This window comes from Hibiscus syriacus, unplaced genomic scaffold (assembly GCF_006381635.1).
Source record: "Hibiscus syriacus cultivar Baekdansim isolate YM2019G1 unplaced genomic scaffold, ASM638163v2 tig00117047_pilon, whole genome shotgun sequence".
Lineage (NCBI taxonomy): Eukaryota > Viridiplantae > Streptophyta > Magnoliopsida > Malvales > Malvaceae > Hibiscus > Hibiscus syriacus.
The window spans coordinates 343,006-369,698 of record NW_024063537.1 but is presented as its reverse complement, the minus strand read 5'-3'; the positions used below and the strand labels follow the sequence as shown (position 1 = coordinate 369,698).

Below are 26,693 nucleotides of genomic sequence, written 5' to 3'. Positions count from 1 at the left end.
ACCCCATCCACCGAGTTCTCAATCATCATGCATTCCGATCACCAAGTAACGGTCCCGCATAATTATCGACGTTCGGCCTCTCGGCTAACAATATTCTCTCACTTGTTCGGGATTCTAGCTTTCATCCTCATGCTGGTTTGGTTGCTGCATTATCGCGGAGGTATCGAGTACGGTTCATACGACGGTTCTCGAGTTTTCAATGTGAGTAAAAAACCGAACAATCTTTATACGTTCTTCATTAAATGAGTTTCAACTTTTAATCTCATGCCATGCACATGCAGGTTCACCCATTTCTTATGTTCTGTGGATTCATATTTCTCTCCGGCGAAGGTAATCGGTAAATTAATGAAGACTAATTGGATTTTCATTAGAGCTTCGTACTGATAACACGAATTATTGTCAAAAACATGCAGCGATGATGGTGTACAAGACGGTGCAAGCGACACATATGGTCCAGAAGGTGGTGCATATGATGTTTCAGCTCGGGGCATTTGTGCTCGGAGTGGTCGGACTTTGTTCTGTGTTCAAGTTCCATGACATGTCCAACGTCGAAGATGTTTACAGTCTACATTCATGGATTGGGATCGCCACTATTACTTTGTTTGCAGTACAGGTAAATCGAGCCGGAGATGAACGTATAATTTTATGCAACTATTTCGTTTATATGGTTTGATTTCAAATATCTCCGTGTCGGTGCAGTGGTTGGCGGGGTTGATATCCTTTATGGCTCCTCAACCGGAGGTGACAAAGCACAGCCTGCTTCCGTGGCACATTTGCGGCGGCCGGACACTGCTATACATGTCGATAGCGGCGGCGCTCACGGGGTTGATGGAGAAGGCTACGTTCCAGCAACTGCAAAGCGACCGGGAAGCTCGTTTGGTTAATTTCTTGGGGCTTTTCATCCTGTTGTTCGGCATTTTTGTTGATCTCAGTGTTGCTCTTGCACGTTATGTTTGATCTTTGTTCTCTTTTGGGGTGAATTTTTTACGATTTGATTGATGTTGTATTAATATTTTATAATTATATTTTAATTAATCAACCCAAAATAAATAAAATACAAGAGAATTTTAACAAATAAAGCAGAATCCAAAAATAAAAAAAGAGCTTAAACTGGCAATAAAATAGAAGAAAATTTAAAGAGAAAAAAGGGGTGTTTAAGCCCATTGTTGCTTTGTAGTTTGCATTCTTTCCAGCAAACCGGCAATCTCTGCTTGCATTCTTAGTTTCAATTTGTAGTAATCACAGTGTGAATGTTCCAAAACATTTAGTTCTTCGATTTTGTTCCGTCGTCTTTCCTCGGTCTCGTGTAAACAGAGTTTCGATAGCTTCTCGGCGTACTCCTCTTCCAACTTATCGGATTTTGCCTGGATCATCCTCCTGTAACTCTCGACTTCTCTCAGTGCTTCGCCTGCTTTGCTTTGGAACAATATTGCTTCTGCTTCCTTGATCCTTATAGCACTTTGAGAGTGTCTCCTTGGTGAGATCAGATCTCCTCTCGAGTCGGCTTCAAAGTCGAACTAATTCTTCCTTCCTCTCGGGTGTTGCTATAAGGTTCCTCAAGTATTCTTTGGTCAATTCAAGTGTTTCATCAGGCAGCTCCTGCATCATTAGAGCCACGGCAGGAATCGACTCGAAGACAATGTCGAGAAGCATTCTTTCCTAATCTTCCTGGTTCTCCTTCCATCCATACTGTTCAAAACTCTCCAATTCTCTGTATCCCTCCTCCTCGAATCCACCGAATGATTATCGACACACGGCTTAGCGACCAATTTCGATGGGAACAATGAATGATTATCCGAACTAGAAGTCCTATGAAGACTATTGCACGAATCCTTATTCACATGCCGGTTAACCTGCATCATAACACCAGCACCAGCCAGAGCAACTCCATCACGCGTTATAAACATTGTTTTTATGAGGGAGCATGCACGTGGGTTGAGTTTCAATTGTTAAATAAAAGGTACACTATCAATAATGAACATTTTCACAAATAAAATTAAAATCATATTAGCTACTAATCAAACCTACACATAATCAGTGTTTCGTTTAGATGGAACCGAAAACGAAAAATATTAGAGCTTTAAGGTAAGATCGAGTGCAGATGGATCTGTTCCTGGTGGTGATGCCATTGCTACAAATCCTATATTTGAACTTTGAGCCGTGTCCAAATTTTGGTCGGTGCCGGCTCTTTTATCGTCGTTCACCTGCCTGAAACTCCCGGGCCAGAACAAGTCTACATCATCATCTTCCATGTGCATTGGGATTCCGAAATACCCTTGATCAAACCGTGCTCCGGTTCTCTCATCTATCAGCCTATGGCCGGATGATGGCATGGTTCCTTGGTGCATGGCGGAATGAGCTTCGATCCCGAGGGACCGGAATGTTGAGCCGTGAAGGGGCAGAGATGCTAAGCTCGTGTAACTATAGGATAATATGCCTATCCGCATGGCACGCTTTGCCATTGTCCGCTCCCTCTTGTGCGCATTCTGGTGTCCCCCCAATGCCTGCGAGCTATAGAACTTGCGCCTGCAGTAATTACAAGAGAAAACCCTCGGCGTCGTCTGGCTGAAGTGCAGAGTCAGGTCGAGGGAGACCGACCCTGAGTCCGGTCGACCCTTCGAAGGACATGAAGCAGTAGTCATGACGTCCTTCGAGGGATCGGGTGATGCAGATACGTCGGAAACCACTCGGTCGGGTAAATCAGGACGTTTTGTGCCTGTCCCCTTTGGTATCCTGTATGGATTGCTACACTACTAATAAGTTACCTCTTCAACACCTGCAGTACATACCAGAAAACAATGGATCATTTGCTACACTACTAAATGTACGCTATCAATTGATTACGAAAATTTCTGATCAGATATTATATTATAATCATCCGAGTCTCAGAATCAACCGGATTATACATCTATCGAAGTGAATTATACTAAAACCCCAAGCTGAAAACAGCAGCAAATTTAGGAAAAAAAAATAACACTGCAAAAGCTGGATTCCTGTGAGATGGTGAAAAAGATTCTTACTTGGAATGATATAATACCTTGTAAGCTATGTGTGCTTCTTCTTCTTCTTCTATTTTCTATCACAGACAGTACAGTGATTGTTGAAGAAGAAAAAGAATGTTAATAAATGGGGATAAGATTACCAAGCAGGGGAGAGACAGACAGAGAAATAAAAAAGAGGTTTATAGAGATGGGTACGAGGGAGCAAAGTCAGAGAATTCACAAATCCAAAGAGAGAGAAAAAAAGATATTACACTTAACAAGTGTGTGTTAAATTTTGGGCTGTTCCAGTGTTCCAATAACCTGCAATTCAATGAGTGGAGAGAGAAAGTGAAATATTTTAGTATAAATTACATATTTAATACATAAATTATTAATTTTGATATATTTTCAAATTAACATTTACTTTTTATTTTATTTTAGTATTATTCCGTTAAAAATTTATCGCGTTTAGCATCTAAACTATCAATTTTGGTCCGCTTTAATACCTAAACTTTCAAATTTTTCAAAATTTAATGTTGAATTTTGAACATGGTAATAAAATGAAAAAAAATTAAACTTTAGGTATGATTTTAAAAAAATTAAAAGTTTAAGTACTAAAACAGACTAAAATTGATAGTTTAGATACTACAAAGTTCATTTACCCAATATTTTACCATTCACAACAAAGAGGTAAGCAAAACAATACTTTTACTGTGATTCTCTTCACACAGGCCACAGCTCATTTAACATGGCTAGTCAATTGAATAAATTATAAGTAAATTATACGTTTAATATCTAAATTATCAGTACGTTTTGGTATTTAAATTTTTAATTTTTTTAAAATTATATTTAAATTTTAGTTTTTGTTTCATTTTAGTATCTCATTCAAAATTTAACGTTAAGTTTTGAAAAAAAAATTAAAAATTTAAGTACTAAAACAACCAAAACTAATAGTTTAGGTACTAAACACATTAAATTTTCAATGATGGATACTAAAATGAAACAAAAACTAAACGTTAGACATGATTTTTAAAAAAAAATTAAAAGTTTTGGTACTAAATCGGACCAAAACTGATAGGCTAGGTACTAAACGCGTTAAGTTTTTAACGACGAGATACTAAAATGAAATAAAAATTAAACATTAAGTATAGTTTAGATACTAAATACATAATTTATCCTAACTTTTTCTTAATTTAAAAAGTTGTTTGTGGTCAGATTCTTCTTCCCATTATCACTCCACAGCATTGTCAGATTCATTGCCATGCTCACTTATGGAATTTGCATGGATATGCACCAATCTAGCCCATACATTTTGGCCTTTTTGCTGCTCTGCTCCTTCGACTTTTATGAATATCACTTTGGCATAATTAAAAACATTATCCTTTGTTTGTGGAAGGGAATATAATGTTATGTATGTTACATGTACATGATTAATCTGATTCAGATGATCAAATCTACAAGATAAGCTTGCTTGATGTTTCTATTCAGCAGTGGGGGACAAGAATCATAATGCAAAACAAGTGGTAAGTGGACCATACTTTCTTTTTAATTTTTCTCTCTCAATATTTCTTTTAACAATTACGTCGATAGTTGATAATTCACTCTATTAATTTGGGTGGAGAATCGTACTCAATGGTTATGAATAAGACTTCCGGATAACTCCTCCGCAATTAGGACTCCGAAAAAACATCTTCATACATAGGACCTCCGAAACCTTACATCTCTCGAAAAGTCATGATCTTTTGACAAGACCAAGTCTGAGCTAAAATCAATTAACAACTAACCACATCAACTGGGTCTATTCACCATATCAACCTACAAATAGTTATCATGATTTTACACTAGACATTAACGTGAATAAAAAGTCAATATATAAACCTTATACTATATGAGAGAGAGAGGGGGGACATTCTTCTCCTTTTTCATCCTTTCTCCTTCATCTCTTTATCACTTACATATCGATCAGTTGTCGATCGATCACCACTAAAGAAAAAATAAGATAACATATTGTTAGTGAAATATAAACACCATCAACACCGATATAAAAATGTATACAAGTTTCATGATAAAATACGAGTAACCATCGTTTGATCAAAGATATAAAATATCACTCTCCTAAACAAATGAAGAAGAAAAACTAAAAAGAAATATAAAAAGAGAAACAAAACCTAGGATATTTAATAATGGGGGTTCCACAAATAGCCCATTAAATGGTCCATGGATCCAGTTGCATTGCCTGGGTTCGACCCCCTTTGAGACATCTACTTCGATTAGTTAGATTGATTACAAAATATTGTCCAAATGGAACATATATCTTCTATGTAGTGTCCTCCTCTATTTCATTAAAAGAAAAGAAAAATGCTCACACAAGTTGTGCTAAAGTACAAAGAATGCATGATTTCATCCATGTTATGATTGTTTCTAGCAACTTGGTATCTGGTTTTCATGATATTTCAGGGTTGTCCCAGTTGTTATGTCTGCTTCAGCAATTTGGGCATTGCATGACCTAGCTACAGCCAAATGTTTTTGTTTTTACCAAGTCACGTACAAAAACCCTAACCCCACATAATTGTACATGTCTGTTAACTTTTATATTGCCTTAAAAAAATTACAGACTCTAACTCCACCTTGCACAGGACACAAGGCGAGAATCAGAGTGGACTTTTAATAATTCCAAATACCCATTAGATAGGTAACACCTCGATTTCTATGTTATACCATTAAAAATAGGCTAGATTGAGCTTGCTTTGGGTTGGTCTTGAGCCTATTAGGACTTAAAATGAGTGTTTTTTGTTTGGGCTTGGAAAGAGGAGGACTAATGGAGAAAATAACCCTTCCTTTGTCTCAAAGACTGACTTCAATTCAATTTTAATGATGCCATGGGACAAGGAAAGGGGAAAAGCTGAGCACTCTCTCATATCTCATTTTTCTCATCAACTTTATTTTCTTCTTCACTTTCAAAACTTATCCTCCTCCTTGTGCTTAAGCAAAGGTGAAAACTTGTTGATTCTCATTTCTTAATCCAGATTTGTGAAGGTAAGAAGTGAAATCCTTACCTCTCAAGCTTCTTTTCAAGTTCTTTCTTCTGAGTTTTGGCCAAAGAAAACTAAAATTATGAGTTTAAGATGGGTTTTGTGATTAGTGAAAGTTTATATAAAAAAACGGATCAAAACTGGTAGTTTAGGTATTAAATGTGTAGTTTACCCATTTATTTTACTCGTGTGTCATGTACTTCATCACTTGTAAATTTCACCTTTCTTGTCACCCATTGAATTTCTAGTTAAAAAAAATGCCATTTTTTACTACTTTACGAAGTTATTATGTAAGAATGGCACAAGAAAAGTTCAGATTAGTACAGTAATTTTCCAAAACCTCTATTTAAACCTTTGTTTTCTTTCAGCATTGCCCATCACTCCTTTGTTACAAAGAAACAATGGCGAAACTTAGAATCCTTTTCTTCATAGGCATCGTATTTGTTCTCAGGGAAGTTGTTGAACACACTGTACGTACATATATGTATGGTTAGCATTTGGTAAATGATGTTTCGGGGTCAAAACTCGCAGTGTCGGCTTGTTCGTTTAATATTCGTTTAACATTCGTGAACATGTTTGTTTTTTTGCGTGTTATAATAGGGAAAATAGTAAAATTACACAATTAGTGCTTAAACTTCTTATGATTCATAGTTTAAACTCCAAATTTCATCATATATTCAATTTAGTATGTACCTTCACTAATATTAAAATTATAAAAAGATAAACGAGCTTCTAAACGAACTTTTGAACGGGCTTATAAATGAGTTTGTTCGTGAACATAAATGAACCAAACACATAAATGTCCGTGTTCGTTCGTTTATTTAATGAACATAAAATATTTGTTCATACTAACTCGTTATTTAACTTAATTATCATTCGATTATTATTACATTTTCTTGAAGTTTTATAACAAGCAATACTTCGTGGATAACTAATTTCTTACAATTCAAATAAATATTATGTAAAAGCACACAATACACAAAGTACATAGCACAGATACTCTGCCCCGGGTGAATCGAAAGCGCAAGGCAGACTCTATTCGGACTATATGATGGAAGTTGAAACAAACCAAAAAGAGTTGGAGATTCAATTTCTTTTAATGGATTTTAATGACACAATCTATTATAAGTTGTGCAGTTTTGCCGTTTTGGTCGGTTATTGCCAGGGACACAAAGATAACCACGATTACTCCTTGAGCAAGCTGCCATCGCCGTGACCGCGTTTCGGGTTCTTCCAGTTATGCCGCCACGTGATGTCGGAGGTGAATCCCGGCCGGCCTGAGACGGTGCATTAGATGATGCATGTCCCATTAGTCCCGCCTTGCTTTGTCCATTTCCATCTTCTGCGATTCCAAGCATTGGATCAAGATAATAACAACATACAGGGACGATCCCAAGATTATTAATAAAAATATAAAGAAAATACGTAAAATATAAGATAATTTAAAATTTTCAAAGAACGAATGAAAATGATTACGTTACCTTGAACCTCGAATAAATTACGAGAGGCTGTTCCATAGGAGAAGATGAGGACCGATGCCAAAACACAGCAGCAAATGATGAGACAAAATGAACGTTTGGTTTCCATAATTTTTTCAAACCAAATTATTGCTTACCACTAGATGTTTTCAAGTGACAATCATGCTGCTTATAAATGCATGTATTCCATTTTAGTATGATTTGGGCTAGTGCTTCACCTCCATTATTGTACACGTAAAGTCGACGTTAATGTCGTTTTCCGACTACATTTGCACATAAAATGCCTTTGCATGTGTTGACCTAAGCTGACCGGTGACCTCCATTGCGGTGTGAACGTAACGCATAGGCCAGACGTAGCTTTAAAAAGCAATTACTTGTAAAATTCGGAGAAGCATGGCGAGACTTTGACAGGGTATACTTTTAACCTTAGTACTCCTTTCGTAGGGCATGCATGTAGGGCTCGGCTACTTGCAAATGTTAGTAAAGATAGGGTAAAGTACACAAATGGTTCCCGATTGTAAGGTTGTTGCTTTGTTGAGTCATCTACTATTAAACGTTAGAAAATGATCCCTCGACTATAGGACATTATTTTGTCGAGTCCTTTGACTATTAAAAGTTACAAAATTGTCACTTGACTATTTATATGTTCCAAATTCGTCTTTTTTCGTTAAAAAGTTAACAGTTGTCTGAGTTTGACGTTAATTTATTAACTGTGATGTGATAAAAAAATATCCCCCGATATAGTGTGTTGTTTTATTGAATAAACATGCTAACGTCTAGCTCAGACGATTAACAAATTTTTAACGAAAAAATACTAGTTTGGAATTTATGAATTGTCGGATGACTATTTTATAACTTTTAATAGTTAAATGACTTAATAAAATAATATCATATACTTAAAGGATCATTTTATAACTTTTAATAGTCGAGAGACTCAACAAAATAATATCATATAATCGGACATCATTTTAAGACTTCGTTAAATAATTTCCCAAACGGAAAGAAAAAAATGCGTCAAACGAGAGCACTAACTAGTGGATAATATAATCCAGCACACTAAACCTCGATTTTATATATTGATAGGTAAATAATTTTAGGTTTTCTATCAAAAAATTATGAAAAAAATATCACATCATCGTAACATTAAAATATTAACGATCAAGTGACCGAAAATTGAACTTGAAAATTTTATGATTATAATACCAATTTTACATGGTTTAATAATGAAATAGAAATATGCTCAAATTTTAATGATTAATGATATAATTATCTATACAAATAGAGCTTAATATTTTATAATATATGAATATTAGGATTGTTAAAGAGAGAAAAGTAGGATGGCAGAATGACCCGAACCCGACGAGAAAATCCGAAACCCGGTCAAGATCGGGTCGGGTATCGGAGATTTTTTTAGGTTCGGGGCAAGGTATCCCCGCCCCTCCCCAAATATATATATATAATATTTTTTATTTTTTATATTAATTATATATAATATTTTATATATTTTATATTAATTATATATATAATATTTTCGGGTTCAGGTATAATATTTCGGGTCGAGTTCGGAGACAAGACAAAAAAAAATCCTCAACAAGGTGCCCCAATAAAAAACCCGACAAGGATCAGATCGAGGACGAAGCGAGCAAAACCCGTTCCGAACCCGCCGGTTGCCATTCTGAAGGATTAAACTTCAATAAAGATTGGCTCCATAAATGTGGTAGACTTGAACCAATATTCCAAGTCTTTGTTTGGAAGTCAATTAAATACGGCATGGTAGGCCAATGCAATTGAAGTTGTCTCCGTTTTTTTTTTTTATTTAAGATGAAGATTTATTCATGCAACGCTAAAATCATTATTCTTTAATATTTTTTTCGATCACTTAAGACATCGTCGAACTCGTTTTTTCGTCTTCTTCTACTTAATTTGTTTAATTTTTTTACAAAAACACTTTAAAATTTATGAAACCAGCCCAACCTCTGAAATTCGTGAAACCCTAAATTGCTATTGTGCACAATATCACCATTTGATCAGCGTAAACTCATAATGTACAACCCGCTTTCTAGGGGTGGCAATTTTACCCGCATCCAAACGGTTCCGACCCGATCGAATCGGATTTTAAAAAAAAACTCGGGTTTGGATGGAGGGTGAAAAAACTCTGACCCGATCAGACCCGAGAATAATAATGTAATTCCCTTAAAAAATTATTTTTAAATTAAATTCTTAATTTATACTGGATCGGGTCGGGTCGAGCCGGATTTATACTCTAAAAATCAAATCGGTTGAAGAGTATATATTTTCGGGTCGGGTTCAGGTGAAGGGTTTATATTTTCATATCGGTCGAGTTGACCAAAAACCTGACCCTAACCCGATCTATTGCCATCCCTACCACTTCCTCATTCTTTACCTCCCTACTACTAAAATCTGAAATAAGATATTTCATCGTTGAAAACTCAAAAAGAGATCATACAATTTTCATACAAACCGAAAGTTTTGAAGTTATTTCATGATTTTTGAAAGAAATATATACAATCATAAAGTTTTTGAGAAGATATCTAAGAAGAAAACATAATATTATAACCATGGTGCATCCAAATAATATTCTAAAACCGATGGAGGTTCCTTTATTGAGAGCTTTTTCAGGTATTAATGTCCCTGTTTGGTGTCCTTGAATTCACTTGACCTGAGGTGTGAGAGGTTTCCATGGCACGCCAACCAGGTCCTGGACATGACCTACTTCCGGGTACATGTGTACATGGACTGCCATTACCTGTAGTTGCGTTTTTCATAAATTGAAAATGATCATATAAAAGCTTAAATTAGCTATTACATGTACAAAATTGATAACATTACCTGGACCTGGAACCGACCGTTTCTGACAGACTATCCCATGTGGGAAGAAGACGAGCCATGCCAAGAGGGAGCAGCAAAGGATGAAAGAAAACGAAGGCTTCATAATTAGCTTCTCCCAATGCTCAGAGCAAACGAAAAAATAACTAATATTGTGGCTATTTTACCATGTGTTTTCATATGACAGACGGTGCTACTTATAAATAGTGAGCCAGTTGTTCAATTTTCTCACCAACCCATGATTAATTGGGTTGGTGTGAAATTGCACTGCAAGACAGAAATTGTCCCTCGTCCGACATAATAATAAGGATGTGCTTATATTTCTTCACTTCACCATTTGCTGTTTCCCGCTCTGATGTGAACGTAATGTGCTAAGTTAGAAAAATAGTTTGTAATATAGGTGGGTAAGCCCAACCCTAGCCCTAGCAGGCTAAACTCTCGAGATAACGTTCTCGAACAAATTATTTCACGAGATAATGCTCTCTCAGGATTAATTGCTCAAATAGGGTGAAATCTACAGTGTTGATCGTAGGTCGCCATGCTATCCGGGTGACCTACTAGGTCGCCATGCCATCCGGGCGACCTACTAGGTCGCCATGTCTTCCCGACGAGCTATGAGAGAGATTGCATGTTCAATGCATGTTCCAACACGCTGGGTATCCGAGGCCATCCGACCGAGGGCATCCGATCGAGGCTATCCGAGCGAGCTATGCGAGGGCATCCGAGGGCAAGAGGAATCACGCGAGGAGCAGGAGGGAGTGCATGGCGACCTACAAGGTCGCCAGGAGTGCATGGCGACCTACAAGGTCGCCCGGAGTGCATGGCGACCTACAAGGTCGGAGTAGGTCGCCCGGAAGGCATGGCGACCTACGGCCAACACTGTAGATTTCACCCTATTTGAGCAATTAATCTTGAGAGAGCATTATCTCGTGAAATAATTTGTTCGAGAATGTTATATCGAGAGTTTAGCCAACCCTAGCGTATTTGGGATGATACCTAAACAGACAAACCCCAACAGTTGTGCCCAGCATCCTAGAAAAAACATTCATCAATACACAAACAAATACGGAAATAATGGATCCCCTTGAAGAAGCCCCTGGCTCCCTCAAAATACCCAACAGACCCACCATTTAAGGAGACCGGGAATTTAGTAGAAGTGATACAAACTTTCAATTTTTTAAAAACATACTTAATGTTTAGTTTTTATTTCATTTTAGTACTCGAAGTTAAAACTTTAGTATATGTTTCATTTTAGTATCTCTTTCAAAATTTAACGCTATGTTTTAATTTTTTTGAAAATTTAGGTACTAAAACGGATTAAAACTAATATTTTAGATACTAAACACGATAAGTTTTTAATGGCGGATACTAAAATGAAATGAAAATTAAACATTAAGTATCGTTTTGAAAAGATTGAAAGGTTAAGTACTAAAATTGATAGTTTAGCCTAGATTTTTTCTTCTCCATTTGGTTGACTGCAGTGCCCAACGCTAACCGAGAAAAATAGTTTGTAAATTCGGAGGAGCATGGCAAGAGACTTGAGTGGGTTTACTTCGACCATTATATTAGTATTTGTTCTGTATCTCTAATGCCTTAAATTTTACAATAAACTATAGCATTGGCCGTTAAAATTTAAGGTATTGGACCACTAAAATATAAAATACTTTAAGTTTTCACTATTTTTTTAATAAACCTTTAGTATCATGTGTTAACATGAGGACAAAAAATATTATTTTTTATTTATTTTATATTAACAGATATATAGCGAAGTACATTTCATAATTCGGAGTTCTTCTACGGAAGCTGCTCTCAACCTGATATTGGGGACAACCTATTATCTTACCTCCCCTTACCCCATTACATACGGGAACAAGGGACAGCTAGATATATAGTGAAAGTATAACAAATTTATATCTCTTCTGGAAAAAAAATGATTAAATAAAACTTGGGGATTAAGTCCATTGGGAGTCTTTCTGTAATAATAACATGAAATTGTTGGGGACTAAGTATGTGTATATATATATATATATTTAGTGGCACGTGTCACAATATGATAATTTAGAGAGAGAAAATTTTAAAATTAAAAATATTTTATTTTTGAAAAAGCCTCGATCTTTTCTAAAATATTAAAAAAAACTCTCTGAATCTCTTATTCTAGTCCCTTTTACTCCAATTGTCGGTCATCTCCGATGATCGATCACCCATACGTCGCTGATCACCCACTGACCGATCATAACCCATACTATCATCTCAAAACCCAAAATTTCCAAATCTCTAAAATAGGGGGTGTTCAAAAATACCCGACCCGTTGACCCGCCGTCCCAAACCTAAAAAGATGGGTAATTCTCTAAAAACATTATACCTGATCCGTGATTTTTTTGGGTAATTGGACCTGATCTGGGCCAAAAAAAAAATTTGTAATCGGATACCCAATCCGATCTGGTATATATATATATATTAGTTTAAATTATATTTTTATTTTAGGTTCTTTAATATTTTTACCTTCAAACTAAATTTGAATTCCTAAATTTTTCATAGGTTTGTATTATGTACTCTTAACTTAAAAGTTTTAATTTTCTTAAAAAAATTATTGATTTGTTAATATCATATTCGAAGATTAAATTACAATTGATTTTAATATTTTTAATGTTTTTCTTTTGGAAATAAATTTTAATATATATATATATATATATATATCCTTAAAATTAACTTTAAATCATCAATTTTTATATATGAATGGTGTATTATGAATTTTTAAATTTTATTTATTTATTATGTAATTTTTTTAATATTTTAATATTGTTTGATTTAACGTTTACTTAAAGAATAATGACGAAAAGTAATATTTGTTCACTAGTAGTTGAGGGAAGGTTTCATCCATTCATTGGTAAAAAAAAGTACGCAACTTTTCATCAAAATGACATCTACCTATACGTCAAAAAGACATTCTTCTTCATCAATTATATAAAGGACTTTAGTATGAGTGTTACTCTCACAGCATCCTCACATATTAATCTGAAATTACATATCAAAATTTTGTTTTGTCGTGGGACATGGACCAAGGACAAGTCATGCGTAGGTATGTAAGGCGATTAACCCAGATCGAAATAGACCAACGCGTCATAGTGTTCCCATTTGCCGTTGTGGCTGTCCTGTTCCAATTTGAAGAAGGTATAAGGTTTACCGTCGACGTCGTAGACAGCTTGAAGAAGAAGTGGGTATTTCTGGGCACATCCCTTGCGCATGAACAATTTGGGAATTGTGTGTCTTTTAGTTGGCCACAATTCTCGATGGAGAAAGGTCTGAAGGCGAACGACGAGATCACGTTTATAGAAAGACATCGACGGGACTATGAAGAGCCTGAGAGCAGGTTCAAAATTCAAATCAAGAGACAGATCAAGTTATTTGGAGCGGACATATGGGGAGAGCTTCATGTCTAAACTTCACATTTGCTCTTCACTGAGGGGAACCACATGAAAATAAAATCATGTCATTTATGACAGAATATTTGTTATGTAATAAAGTTTGTGGTCCGAAATAAACATTTGTCTTCTTTATTTTTCAATTTCAATTGAACGTACTTTTATCTTATCAAGAAAAATAAAATATAAAAATAATTACATTTTCACATTAAAATTATTTCACTAATTTCTTAAAAAAAAACATTTTTCTTTCATATTTTGCTCGTGCTAGTGACATGGTGAATGTGCTCAAGTTTATTGTTAATTTTTGTTGATAGTCCAAACTTAACACAAATTGAAATATATAATGGCTTAAATGAGTATTATTATTTTATCGGTGGATGAATAAAAATTTAAATTTAATAATGATTTCGAGTGTAAATATAGTCTATTCTAAAATGCGACTAAATATATCGTTTATCCTTTTTTTTCTAACATAGTTAACGATTTAAGACAAATTAAAATTTAGATTTTAAGGAAAACTTAATATAAAATGTGTCGTTTATGGGGAAAATAGTGCATTTAAGCCATCGATCTTATTCTGAAATGTTTTATCTTATAACTTGATGTAATGCACGAGGTACTATATTCCAAGCAGAAGAAAATTGTAGGGACTTAACGTGAAAAAGAGAAGACCGCAAGGGGGACATGTGCAATTTAATATAGCCAACAGAACAAGGCTTCGTCCTCGTCGAACTGCCACTGAAGAAATCTGAACAAATTATCAACAGAGACATACTCGTTTTTTAGATTTTAGTAATGTTTGTAACAGAGACATACATGTCGTTTCATCCAAGTGGTATCCACCTATACGTTAAAAAGACATTGTTCTTCGTAAATTATATAAAGAATTTTGGTATTAGTGACATGCTCACAATATCTTCATAGATTAATCTTAAATCAAATATTTAAATTTAGTATTGTAGACACTCGTTTTTGTTCGGGTTTCCATTATTATTATTATTATTAATTTACATTTTACAGGTTCATACAAAGAAAATCTAACCCATTACAAAAGGGCCCAAATCAAACCCAAAGTAGTACTAGCCCAACCTGAAGCCACTTAGCAACTCAGGATCCGACCAGTATCCGACTCGAACCGGCCCACTTGATAACCCAAAACATATTAGGGTTTTCACCCTAATCTTCCAACAACAGTCACCGTTGCCGGTGGACGAGGATTGTCCCATTTGTTGTTGTGAATGTCCTATTCCAATTTGAAGAAGGTATAAAGTTTTCCGTTAACATTATAAATAGTTTGAAGAAGAAGTGGGTATTTGTAGGCACATCCCTTGCACATGAACAACTTGGGAATTGCGTGTCCTTTAGTTGGTCACAGTTTTCAATGGAGAAAGATTTGAAAACGAATGACGAGGTCACATTTATTGAAAGACATCAGCCACACTATGAAGTGTCTCGGAGCAGGTTCAAAATTCAAATCAAGAGACAAATTAGATTATTTGGAGCGGATATATGGGGAGAACTTCATGTCTAAACTGCACTATGTTCTTCAATGAGTGGGAATCACAAGAAAATAAAATTATGTCATTTATGACAGAATATTTGTTATGTAATAAAGTATATGGTTCTAAATAAACATTCGTCATCTTTGTTTTTTAATTTCAATTGAACGTACTTTTATCTTATCAAGAAAATAAAATATAAAAATAATTACATTTTCACATTAAAATTATTTCACAAATTTCTTTAAGAAATCATTTTTCTTTTATATTTTGCTCATGCTAGTGACATGGTGAATGTGCCCCATTTATGTTAATATTTTTAATAGTCCGCACTTAATATAAATTGAAATATGTAATGCCTTACCTGACAATTAAATTATAAGAGTATACAAAATTAAATAATTTCTTTTTGTGAATTGTTTTCATCATTATGTTTAAAATTGTCTAATAAATATATTAAATTTTAAATAGAAAACATCAAAAAAAATTATTAAACACTCAACTACTCACACAAATTTAAGAGGGCCCAAGTACGATTTCAATCTTTTCCATCTTATTAAAAAATAAAAAAAAAGAACATTAAGTGGAAAATAGAAAAATATTTAAAATTTATCACGTCAACATTACCATTAATTTTTTAATAGTAGATAGCAAAAATGTTACATTAAATATAATTTTTCAAAAAACAATATTTAAAAGACTAAAACAAAAATAAAATAATAAATGTATGACTAAATAAATACTTTATCATTTTTTAATTGTATATAGACTTTTTAATTATGGGCGTTGGGCTGATGCCCTTATTGTACAGGTTCAAATACAGGATTGAAATGTCGTTTAAAATTATTGTATTCTTTTCATATTGGTTCATTAATTATTTCAAACATTTGGTCAAGAAAAATCATATAATATTATACGTATAATCAATGCAAATTAGTTTGATTCATCGTTTACTTAAAAGAATAATGACGAAAGTAATGTCTGTTAACTAGTTGAGGGAAAACTTCATTGTCTTGTCATCAGAATTTTCAAGCCTAAACTGTCTTAATATCAGAGTTAAGGTCTGACGGGACGTGCGGCCTTAGACGTTTCTTGACACTTCTGGATCTTCTCTGCGATTAAATAGGTCTTATCCAAGCCTAGTGAGCATGCAAACTCACCAAAGTTGGAATCAAACCATCAAGGCTTCTAGGATGCGGAAGCTTTAACACCAACGTGGCTACTCCAAGTAGCCAAGGTTGGTCTATGGTGTGGAAGTGCAAACACAAACGTAGCTACTCTTAGCCACCAAGAGAGGCTACAACACAAAGAAAATAAAAATAAAAAACAAAGAACAAAAGAGATAGAGTAAAGAGGAAAATTGCATGTTTTTTACCTCCAATGGTATCCACTTATACGTTAAAGGCTTTAGTATGAGTGATATTATCACAGTATCTTCATAAATTAATTTAAAATCATATTTAAATTTAATATTGTTGTGAGACATGGACCAGAGATAAGGCAGAACCAAATCGAAATATACCAACGCGTCATAACGTTCCCATTTGTTGTTGTGGTTGCTCTGTTCCAATTTGAAGAAGGTATAACGTTTTCTGTTGACGTTATAGACAGCTTGAAAAAGAAGTGAGTATTTATGAGCACATCCCTTACACATGAACAACTTGGGAATTGTGCGTCTTTTAGTTGGTCATAGTTCTCAATGGAAAAAGATCTCAAGGTGAATGACGACGTCACATTTATAAGGAATCAACGAGACTATGAAGAGCCTCGAAGCATGTTGAAAATTCAAATCAAAGACAATTCAGGTTATTTGGAATGAACATGTGGGGAGAGATGTATGTCTAAATTGCACATTTGCTCTTCAATGATGGACCCATATGAAAATAAAATTATGTCATTTATGACTTTCTTATGTAATAAAGTATGTGGTTCCAAATAAACATTCATCTTCTCTATTTTTCAATTTTAATTAATCTTACTTTTATAAGATATCCCTTAATCCATTCGAATGCGATGAAAGAAAAGTGATATGATCCTGATTATGATGATTACCGAATCATATATGAAGTTTGCTCGATTGTGATTCTAGTAAGCATTGGACTTGTAACTTGTATTTTGAATTGATACTTGATAAGATGAGAAATAAAAGATAAATATAAATATAATTGAGAATTTGTAGTAGCATTTGAGTGGCTTTACTTTTTATTCTCTTAGAATCTTTCATGTCAACTCATGAATTTCAAAGTTTTATAACCTTCCAGACTTCTGCTAAATTTACCAGACCCTTCGTAATTAAATTCAATGTTAGACGATCGTATCTATTTAGTTTGTAGAGTCGTCTTATATATTTTCAGGGCCTTGAGCAAAATTAAGTTATAAGCCTTATAAAACGAGAGTGTATTCTATTACTTTGAACAATTAATTTAATATTACATTAAGTAGAAAAATGATTAAATTAAGGGATTAAACTATAAAAGTAAAAAAGTGTGATTTAAAAAATTACGGAGCTCAATTATAAAGGTAGAAAGTGAGATTAAAAAAAATTAGGGGCCCCCAATTTTAAAAGTAAAATGTGAGATTAAAAAAATTAGGACTAAATTATATAAGTAAAAAATAAATTAGGGCTGAATTATATAAGTAGTCGAGGGAAGGTTTCATCTATTCATTGATAAAAAAGTACGTAACTTTTCATCAAAATGACATCTACCTATACGTCAAAAAGACATTTTGCTTCATCAATTATATAAAGGACTTTAGAATGAGTGTTACTCTCACAGCATCCTCACATATTAATCTGAAATTACATATCAAAATTTTGTATTGTCGTGGGACATGGACCAAGGACAAGACATGCGTAGGTATGTAAGGCGATTAACCCAGATCGAAATAGACCAACGCGTCATAGTGTTCCCATTTGCTGTGGTGGCTGTCCTGTTCCAATTTGAAGAAGGTATAAGGTTTACCGTCGACGTCGTAGACAGGTTGAAGAAGAAGTGGGTATTTCTGGGCACATCACTTGCGCATGAACAATTTGGGAATTGTGTGTCTTTTAGTTGGCCAATATTTTCAATGGAGAAAGGTCTGAAGGCAAATGACGAGATCACGTTTATAGAAAGACATCGACGGGACTATGAAGAGCCTGAGAGCATATTCAAAATTCAAATCAAGAGACAGATCAGGTTATTTGGAACGGACATATGGAGAGAGTTTCATGTCTAAACTTCACATTTGCTCTTCACTGAGGGGAACCACATGAAAATAAAATCATGTCATTTATGTCAGAATATTTGTTATGTAATAAAGTTTGTGGTCCCAAATAAACCTTTGTCTTCTTTATTTTTCAATTTCAATTGAACGTACTTTTATCTTATCAAGAAAAATAAAATATAAAAATAATTACATTTTCACATTAAAATTATTTCACTAATTTATTTAAAAAATCATTTTTCTTTCATATTTTGCTCCTGCTAGTGACATGGTGAATGTGCTCAAGTCTATTGTTAATTTTTGTTGATAGTCCAAACTTAACACAAATTGAAATATATAATGGCTTAAATGAGTATTATTATTTTATCGGTGGATGAATAAAAATTTAAATTTAATAATGATTTTGAGTGTAAAATATAGTCTATTCTAAAATGCGACTAAATATATCGTTTATCCTTTTTTTTCTAACATAGTTAACGATTTAAGACAAATTAAAATTTAGATTTTATGGAAACTTAATTATAAAATGCGTCGTTTATGGGGAAAATAGTGCATTTAAGCCATCGATCTTATTCTGAAATGTTTTATCTTATAACTTGATGTAATGCACGAGGTACTATATTCCAAGCAGAAGAAAATTGTAGGGACTTAACGTGAAAAAGAGAAGACCGCAAGGGGGACATGTGCAATTTAATATAACCAACAGAACAAGGCTTCGTCCTCGTCGAACTGCCACTGAAGAAATCTGAACAAATTATCAACAGAGACATACTCGTTTTTTAGATTTTAGTAATGTTTGTAACAGAGACATACATGTCGTTTCATCCAAGTGGTATCCACCTATACGTTAAAAAGACATTGTTCTTCGTAAATTATATAAAGGATTTTGGTATTAGTGACATGCTCACAATATCTTCATAGATTAATCTTAAATCAAATATTTAAATTTAGTATTGTAGACATTCGTTTTTGTTCGGGTTTCCATTATTATTATAATAATTATTATTATTATTATTATTAATTTACATTTTACAGGTCCATACAAAGAAAATCTAACCCATTACAAAAGGGCCCAAATCAAACCCAAAGTAGTACTAGCCCAACCTGAAGCCACTCAGCAACTCAGGATCCGACCAGTATCCGACTCGAACCGGCCCACTTGATAACCCAAAACATATTAGGGTTTTCACCCTAATCTTCCAACAACAGTCACCGTTGCCGGTGGACGAGGATTGTCCCATCTGTTGTTGTGTCTGTCCTATTCCAATTTGAAGAAGGTATAAAGTTTTCCGTTAACATTATAAATAGTTTGAAGAAGAAGTGGGTATTTGTAGGCACATCCCTTGCACATGAACAACTTGGGAATTGCGTGTCCTTTAGTTGGTCACAGTTTTCAATGGAGAAAGATTTGAAAACGAATGACGAGGTCACATTTATTGAAAGACATCAACCACACTATGAAGTGTCTCGGAGCAGGTTCAAAATTCAAATCAAGAGACAAATTAGATTATTTGGAGCGGATATATGTGGAGAACTTCATGTCTAAACTGCACTATGTTCTTCAATGAGTGGGAATCACAAGAAAATAAAATTATGTCATTTATGACAGAATATTTGTTATGTAATAAAGTATATGGTTCTAAATAAACATTCGTCATCTTTGTTTTTTAATTTCAATTGAACGTACTTTTATCTTATTAAGAAAATAAAATAAAAATAATTACATTTTCACATTAAAATTATTTCACAAATTTCTTTAAGAAATCATTTTTCTTTTATATTTTGCTCATGCTACTGACATGGTGAATGTGCCCCATTTATGTTAATATTTTTAATAGTCCGCACTTAATATAAATTGAAATATGTAATGCCTTACCTGACAATTAAATTATAAGAGTATACAAAATTAAATAATTTCTTTTTGTGAATTGTTTTCATCATTATGTTTAAAATTGTCTAATAAATATATTAAATTTTAAATAGAAAACATCAAAAAAAAATATTAAACACTCAACTACTCACACAAATTTAAGAGGGCCCAAGTACGATTTCAATCTTTTCCATCTTATTAAAAAATAAAAAAAAAGAACATTAAGTGGAAAATAGAAAAATATTTAAAATTTATCACGTCAACATTACCATTAATTTTTTAATAGTAGATAGCAAAAATGTTACATTAAATATAATTTTTCAAAAAATAATATTTAAAAGACTAAAACAAAAATAAAATAATAAATGTATGACTAAATAAATACTTTATCATTTTTTAATTGTATATAGACTTTTTAATTATGGGCGTTGGGCTGATGCCCTTATTGTACAGGTTCAAATACAGGATTGAAATGTCGTTTAAAATTATTGTATTCTTTTCATATTGGTTCATTAATTATTTCAAACATTTGGTCAAGAAAAATCATATAATATTATACGTATAATCAATGCAAATTAGTTTGATTCATCGTTTACTTAAAAGAATAATGACGAAAGTAATGTCTGTTAACTAGTTGAGGGAAAACTTCATTGTCTTGTCATCAGAATTTTCAAGCCTAAACTGTCGTAATATCAGAGTTAAGGTCTGACGGGACGTGCGGCCTTAGACGTTTCTTGACACTTCTGGATCTTCTCTGCGATTAAATAGGTCTTATCCAAGCCTAGTGAGCATGCAAACTCACCAAAGTTGGAATCAAACCATCAAGGCTTCTAGGATGCGGAAGCTTTAACACCAACGTGGCTACTCCAAGTAGCCAAGGTTGGTCTATGGTGTGGAAGTGCAAACACAAACGTAGCTACTCTTAGCCACCAAGAGAGGCTACAACACAAAGAAAATAAAAATAAAAAACAAAGAACAAAAGAGATAGAGTAAAGAGGAAAATTGCATGTTTTTTACCTCCAATGGTATCCACTTATACGTTAAAAGGCTTTAGTATGAGTGATATTATCACAGTATCTTCATAAATTAATTTAAAATCATATTTAAATTTAATATTGTTGTGAGACATGGACCAGAGATAAGGCAGAACCAGATCGAAATATACCAACGCGTCATAACGTTCCCATTTGTTGTTGTGGTTGCTCTGTTCCAATTTGAAGAAGGTATAACGTTTTCTGTTGACGTTATAGACAGTTTGAAAAAGAAGTGAGTATTTGTGAGCACATCCCTTACACATGAACAACTTGGGAATTGTGCGTCTTTTAGTTGGTCATAGTTCTCAATGGAAAAAGATCTCAAGGTGAATGACGACGTCACATTTATAAGGAATCAACGAGACTATGAAGAGCCTCGAAGCATGTTGAAAATTCAAATCAAAGACAATTCAGATTATTTGGAATGAACATGTGGGGAGAGATTTATGTCTAAATTGCACATTTGCTCTTCAATGATGGGCCCATATGAAAATAAAATTATGTCATTTATGACTTTCTTATGTAATAAAGTATGTGGTTCCAAATAAATATTCATCTTCTCTATTTTTCAATTTTAATTAATCTTACTTTTATAAGATATCCCTTAATCCATTCGAATGCGATGAAAGAAAAGTGATATGATCCTGATTATGATGATTACCGAATCATATATGAAGTTTGCTCGATTGTGATTCTAGTAAGCATTGGACTTGTAACTTGTATTTTGAATTGAAACTTGATAAAATCAAAAAAAAGCAAACAAGAAGATCAAAAAAATTTAGCCTAGGACCCTATTTCAGAAACATAAAAATTTCAACAAAAAACACACAATGCGAGCTGAAAATGGGAAAGTGCAAAAGAGGTAAAGTTTACTTCCGGATAGCCCAAAAGAGAAAATAAATACCTTCTTGCAAGTGAGGGGAAAGGCTAAGAAATAAACGCAATCGGTGTTGTGTTCCAACAATTCTTCCTCCATTTTTTGTTTGTAAATAAAAAGCTGAAAGACAGAACACTGCTTGGGTTTACAATTTTACATGGCGGAAAATTGAAGAACAAAAACCAAACAAGAGGTGAATGCGCAATTTGAGATTTCATTATATTTGATCATATGTTGGAAAATCTTTAAGCACAATGATTAAACGAAGAAATTATTATTGCGTGTCTTTTAGTTGGTCACAGTTTTCAAAAAAGATTTGAAGACGAATGACGAGGTCACATTTATTGAAAGACATCAACCAAACTATGAAGAGCCTTAGAGCAGGTTCAAAATTCAAATCAAGAGACATATTAGATTATTTGGAGCGAACATATGGGGAGAGTTTCATATTTAAACTGCACTATGTTCTTCCATGAGTGGGAATCACAAGAAAATAAAATTATGTCATTCATGACAGAATATTTGTTATGTAATAAAGTATGTGGTTCTAAATAAACATTCGTCTTCTTTGTTTTTCTAATTTCAATTGAACGTACTTTTATCTTATCAAAAAATATATATAAAATAATTTCATTTTCACATTAAAATTTATTCACTGATAAGTCTTATTTTATTTTTTAACATAATTACCGATTTAAGACGAATAAGATAACAATTTAGACTTAAAGACAATTCGATACAAAGTTTATGGGAAAATAGTGCAATTAAGCCATTGATTTATACTGAAATGTTTTTTTTTTTCAAGACTATAGAAGAAATCAAATGTGGACACCTGTAAATGATTTGTTTAATGGTACGAACAAAGCCCAGAACTCAAATTCACCTAATTAAACACTTGAATATGTTAGCCAAAGACAAACCTAAGCTTGCCATCATAGCCGGCTAAAAATCCAATTATCAACAAAGACATACTCATTTTTTTAAATTTTAATGACATGGGACGGACATAAAAATTCAATGTTCAAAAATAAGTATAAAACAATTAAATTATAAGAGTATACAAAACTAAATAATTTTTTATGTGAATTTTTTTCATCATTATGCTTAAAATTATCTAATAAATACATCAAATTTTAAATAGAAAACATCAAAAAAATTATCAACGCTCAACTACTCACAAATATTATACGTACAATCAGTTATAATTGTTTGATTTAACGTTTAGTTAAAGAATAATGACGAAAAGTAATGTTTGTTCACTAGTAGTTGAGCGAAGGTTTCATCCATTCATTGGTAAAAAAAAAGTACGCAACTTTTCATCAAAATGACATCTACCTATACGTCAAAAAGACATTCTTCTTCATCAATTATATAAAGGACTTTAGTACGAGTGTTACTCTCACAGCATCCTCACATATTAATCTGAAATTACATATCAAAATTTTGTATTGTTGTGGGACATGGACCAAGGACAAGACATGCGTAGGTATGTAAGGCGATTAACCCAGATCGAAATAGACCAACGCGTCATAGTGTTCCCATTTGCCGTTGTGGCTGTCCTGTTCCAATTTGAAGAAGGTATAAGGTTTACCGTTGACGTCGTAGACAGTTTGAAGAAGAAGTGGATATTTCTGGGCACATCCCTTGCACATGAACAATTTGGGAATTGTGTGTCTTTTAGTTGGCCACAATTCTCGATGGAGAAAGGTCTGAAGGCGAATGACGAGATCACGTTTATAGAAAGACATCGACGAGACTATGAAGAGCCTGAGAGCAGGTTCAAAATTCAAATCAAGAGACAAATCAAGTTATTTGGAGCGGACATATGGGGAGAGCTTCATGTCTAAACTTCACATTTGCTCTTCAATGAGGGGAACCACATGAAAATAAAATCATGTCATTTTTGACAGAATATTTGTTATGTAATAAAGTTTGTGGTTCTAAATAAACAGTTGTCTTCTTTATTTTTCAATTTCAACTTAACGTGATTTTATCTTATCAAGAAAAATAAAATATAAAAATAATCACATTTTCACATTAAAATTATTTCATTAATTTATTTTAAAAAAATCATTTTTCTTTTATATTTTGCTCGTGCTAGTGACATGGTGAATGTGTTCAAGTTTATTGTTAAGTTTATCGTTGGATGAATAAAAATTTAAATTTAATAATGAGTTCGACAGTAAAATATAGTCTATTCTAAAATGCGACTAAATGTATTGTTTATCCTTTTTTTTAACATAGTTAACGATTTAAGACAAATTAAAATTTAGATTTTAAGGACAACTTAATATAAAATGCTTCGTTTATGGGGGAAATAGTGCATTTAAGCCATCGATCTTATTCTGAAATGTTTTTATTTTCGAGACGATAGAAGCAATCAAATGTGGCCACTGGTAAAAGCTTTGTTTAATGGTACGAACAAAGCCCAGAACTCAAATTCACCTATTAAACACTTGAATATATTAGCCAAATAAAAAGGATAAATAATAAAACATATAACTTGATGCAATGCACGAGGTACTATATTCTAAGCAAAAGAAAACTGTGGGGACTTAACGTGAAAAAGCGAAAACCACAGGGGGCACATGCAAAATTTAATATAGCCAACAGAACAAAGTTTCGTCCTGCCACTGAAGAAATCTGAACCAATTATCAACAGAGACATACCTTTTCATACAAGTGGTATCCACCTATACGTTAAAAAGACATTGTTCTTCGTAAATTATATAAAGGATTTTGGTATTAGTGACATGCTCACAATATCTTCATAGATTAATCTGCAATCACATATTTAAATTTAGTATTGTTGAGCGACATGGACCAAGGACAAGACAGACGTTGGTACGTAAGGCGATTAACCCATATCGAAATAGACCAACGCGTCATAATGTTCTCATTTGCTGTTGTGGCTGCCCTGTTCCAATTCGAAGAAGGTATAAGATTTTCGGTTGACGTTATAGACAGTTTGAGGAAGAAGTGGGTACTTGTGGGCACCTCCCTCGCACATGAATAACTTAGAAATTGCATGTTTTATAGTTGGCCACAATTCTTAATGAAAAAAAGTCTAAAGACAAAATGACGAAATCACATTTATAGAAAGGTATCAACGCGACTATGAAGAGCCTAAGAGTAAGTTCAAAATTCAAATCAAGAGAAAGATTAAATTATTTGGAGTGAACATATAGAGAGAGCTTCATGTCTAAACTTCACATTTGCTCTTCAATGAGAGGACCATGAAAATAAAATTATGTCATTTGACTTTATTCCCAAATCCATTCGAATGCCATTGGGAGTGTTCCACAGTTCGGTCTCTGCCCTTAGAGCTGTGCACTTAAGTGGCCATTGGTAGAGATTTCTACTGTCAGGGATGGACCGAGAGGAGAGTTGCTAGTTAGTCGCTATCGTATAGTTTAGATAAAGTACATCATCCCCTACTTCTAAAAGTCCACCCGACGCAAAATCTTGCGTCCGATCCTGACTACACCACCTTCAAAATATTGAATCAAATGAGGCAGCCACATAAAAATCAATTATTTTTTCACTGTATATTGAATCATAGTATTAAATTTCACAATTTGATGCCTGTGCTGAATCCTATTTTCCAAGCTAAACCAAAAATACTGAGGGAATCCCTCCCCATTTCCACCACAAAGTAATTCAATCTGGGTTCGTAATTTCCCTTAACGCTGTAATTGAAACAGCCGGGGAAACCTACGGAACATTGAAACCGATTGCCTGTGAGAGAATCCGATTATTCGGAAGTAATCAATGCGGGGGATGAGTTTATTTTCCACGCTGCAAGACAGTAAGGAAGTGTGTTTTCTTACCTCGGAGATTCCGATGCTTAGGAGGAAATACAGGGCGGGACGCAGCTGGGTCTCGACGTCGCACGCCAGTAATCTGGGCCGTCTGTTGAAAGACAGGGAGGAGGGAAGTTGGTTCGACGGTGAGGATATGGGGAAACAAGCAAAGATAATATCAATGATGTGTACAACTTGATATGGAATTTCTATTCAAAATTTTACATTTCACAGCCTTCAACTCTAGGAAACCAACAAAATAGGTCACACCTTTTGTATTCTCCGTGCTTAAACATGGGATCTTAAATAATAATAACAATTCGTTTATTATTAAAGTCATTCGATTCATCCTTATTTAAGATATTTATATAATATAAAATTGATTAAGTTTTTAAAAAATATAAAATAATTATCAAATCTGTTAATTGCACAATCGTCGTGATGTTATAATAAGTGTAAAAATATATAAAAATTAAATAATACCTAATATTTCAATAAAATTTAATGATTATTTTATAATAATTTAATAAAATTTAATGATCATTTCATATGAATTAGATAAATTTGAAAATACTTTTATAAAATATAAAAAAAATCAATTACTAGAACCATTATATAAATAGAGTTAATTGCATCACAT

The 26,693-nt window shown here is 33.5% G+C and overlaps 3 protein-coding genes across 3 annotated transcripts; 1 reads left to right on the top strand and 2 right to left on the bottom strand.

Moving 5' to 3' along the window:
* Nucleotides 1–967, top strand: LOC120197187 (probable transmembrane ascorbate ferrireductase 3). Its single transcript, XM_039198789.1, has 4 exons — nucleotides 1–201; nucleotides 282–330; nucleotides 414–613; nucleotides 700–967. Exons 1-4 carry the CDS (start codon nucleotides 28–30, stop codon nucleotides 955–957), a joined length of 681 nt encoding a protein of 226 aa, XP_039054720.1. The 5' UTR covers nucleotides 1–27; the 3' UTR covers nucleotides 958–967.
* A 197-nt stretch (nucleotides 968–1,164) lies between these two features.
* Nucleotides 1,165–2,908, bottom strand: LOC120197154 (zinc finger protein 7-like). Its single transcript, XM_039198758.1, has 3 exons — nucleotides 2,897–2,908; nucleotides 2,029–2,750; nucleotides 1,165–1,853 (listed from the first exon to the last, which is right to left on the bottom strand). Exons 1-2 carry the CDS (start codon nucleotides 2,906–2,908, stop codon nucleotides 2,073–2,075), a joined length of 690 nt encoding a protein of 229 aa, XP_039054689.1. The 3' UTR covers nucleotides 1,165–1,853; nucleotides 2,029–2,072.
* A 4,118-nt stretch (nucleotides 2,909–7,026) lies between these two features.
* LOC120197221 lies at nucleotides 7,027–7,617 on the bottom strand. Its single transcript, XM_039198823.1, has 2 exons — nucleotides 7,495–7,617; nucleotides 7,027–7,355 (listed from the first exon to the last, which is right to left on the bottom strand). The coding sequence occupies exons 1-2, from the start codon at nucleotides 7,598–7,600 to the stop codon at nucleotides 7,120–7,122; spliced, it is 342 nt and encodes a 113-aa protein (XP_039054754.1). The 5' UTR covers nucleotides 7,601–7,617; the 3' UTR covers nucleotides 7,027–7,119.
* Nucleotides 7,618–26,693: the final 19,076 nt, after the last annotated feature.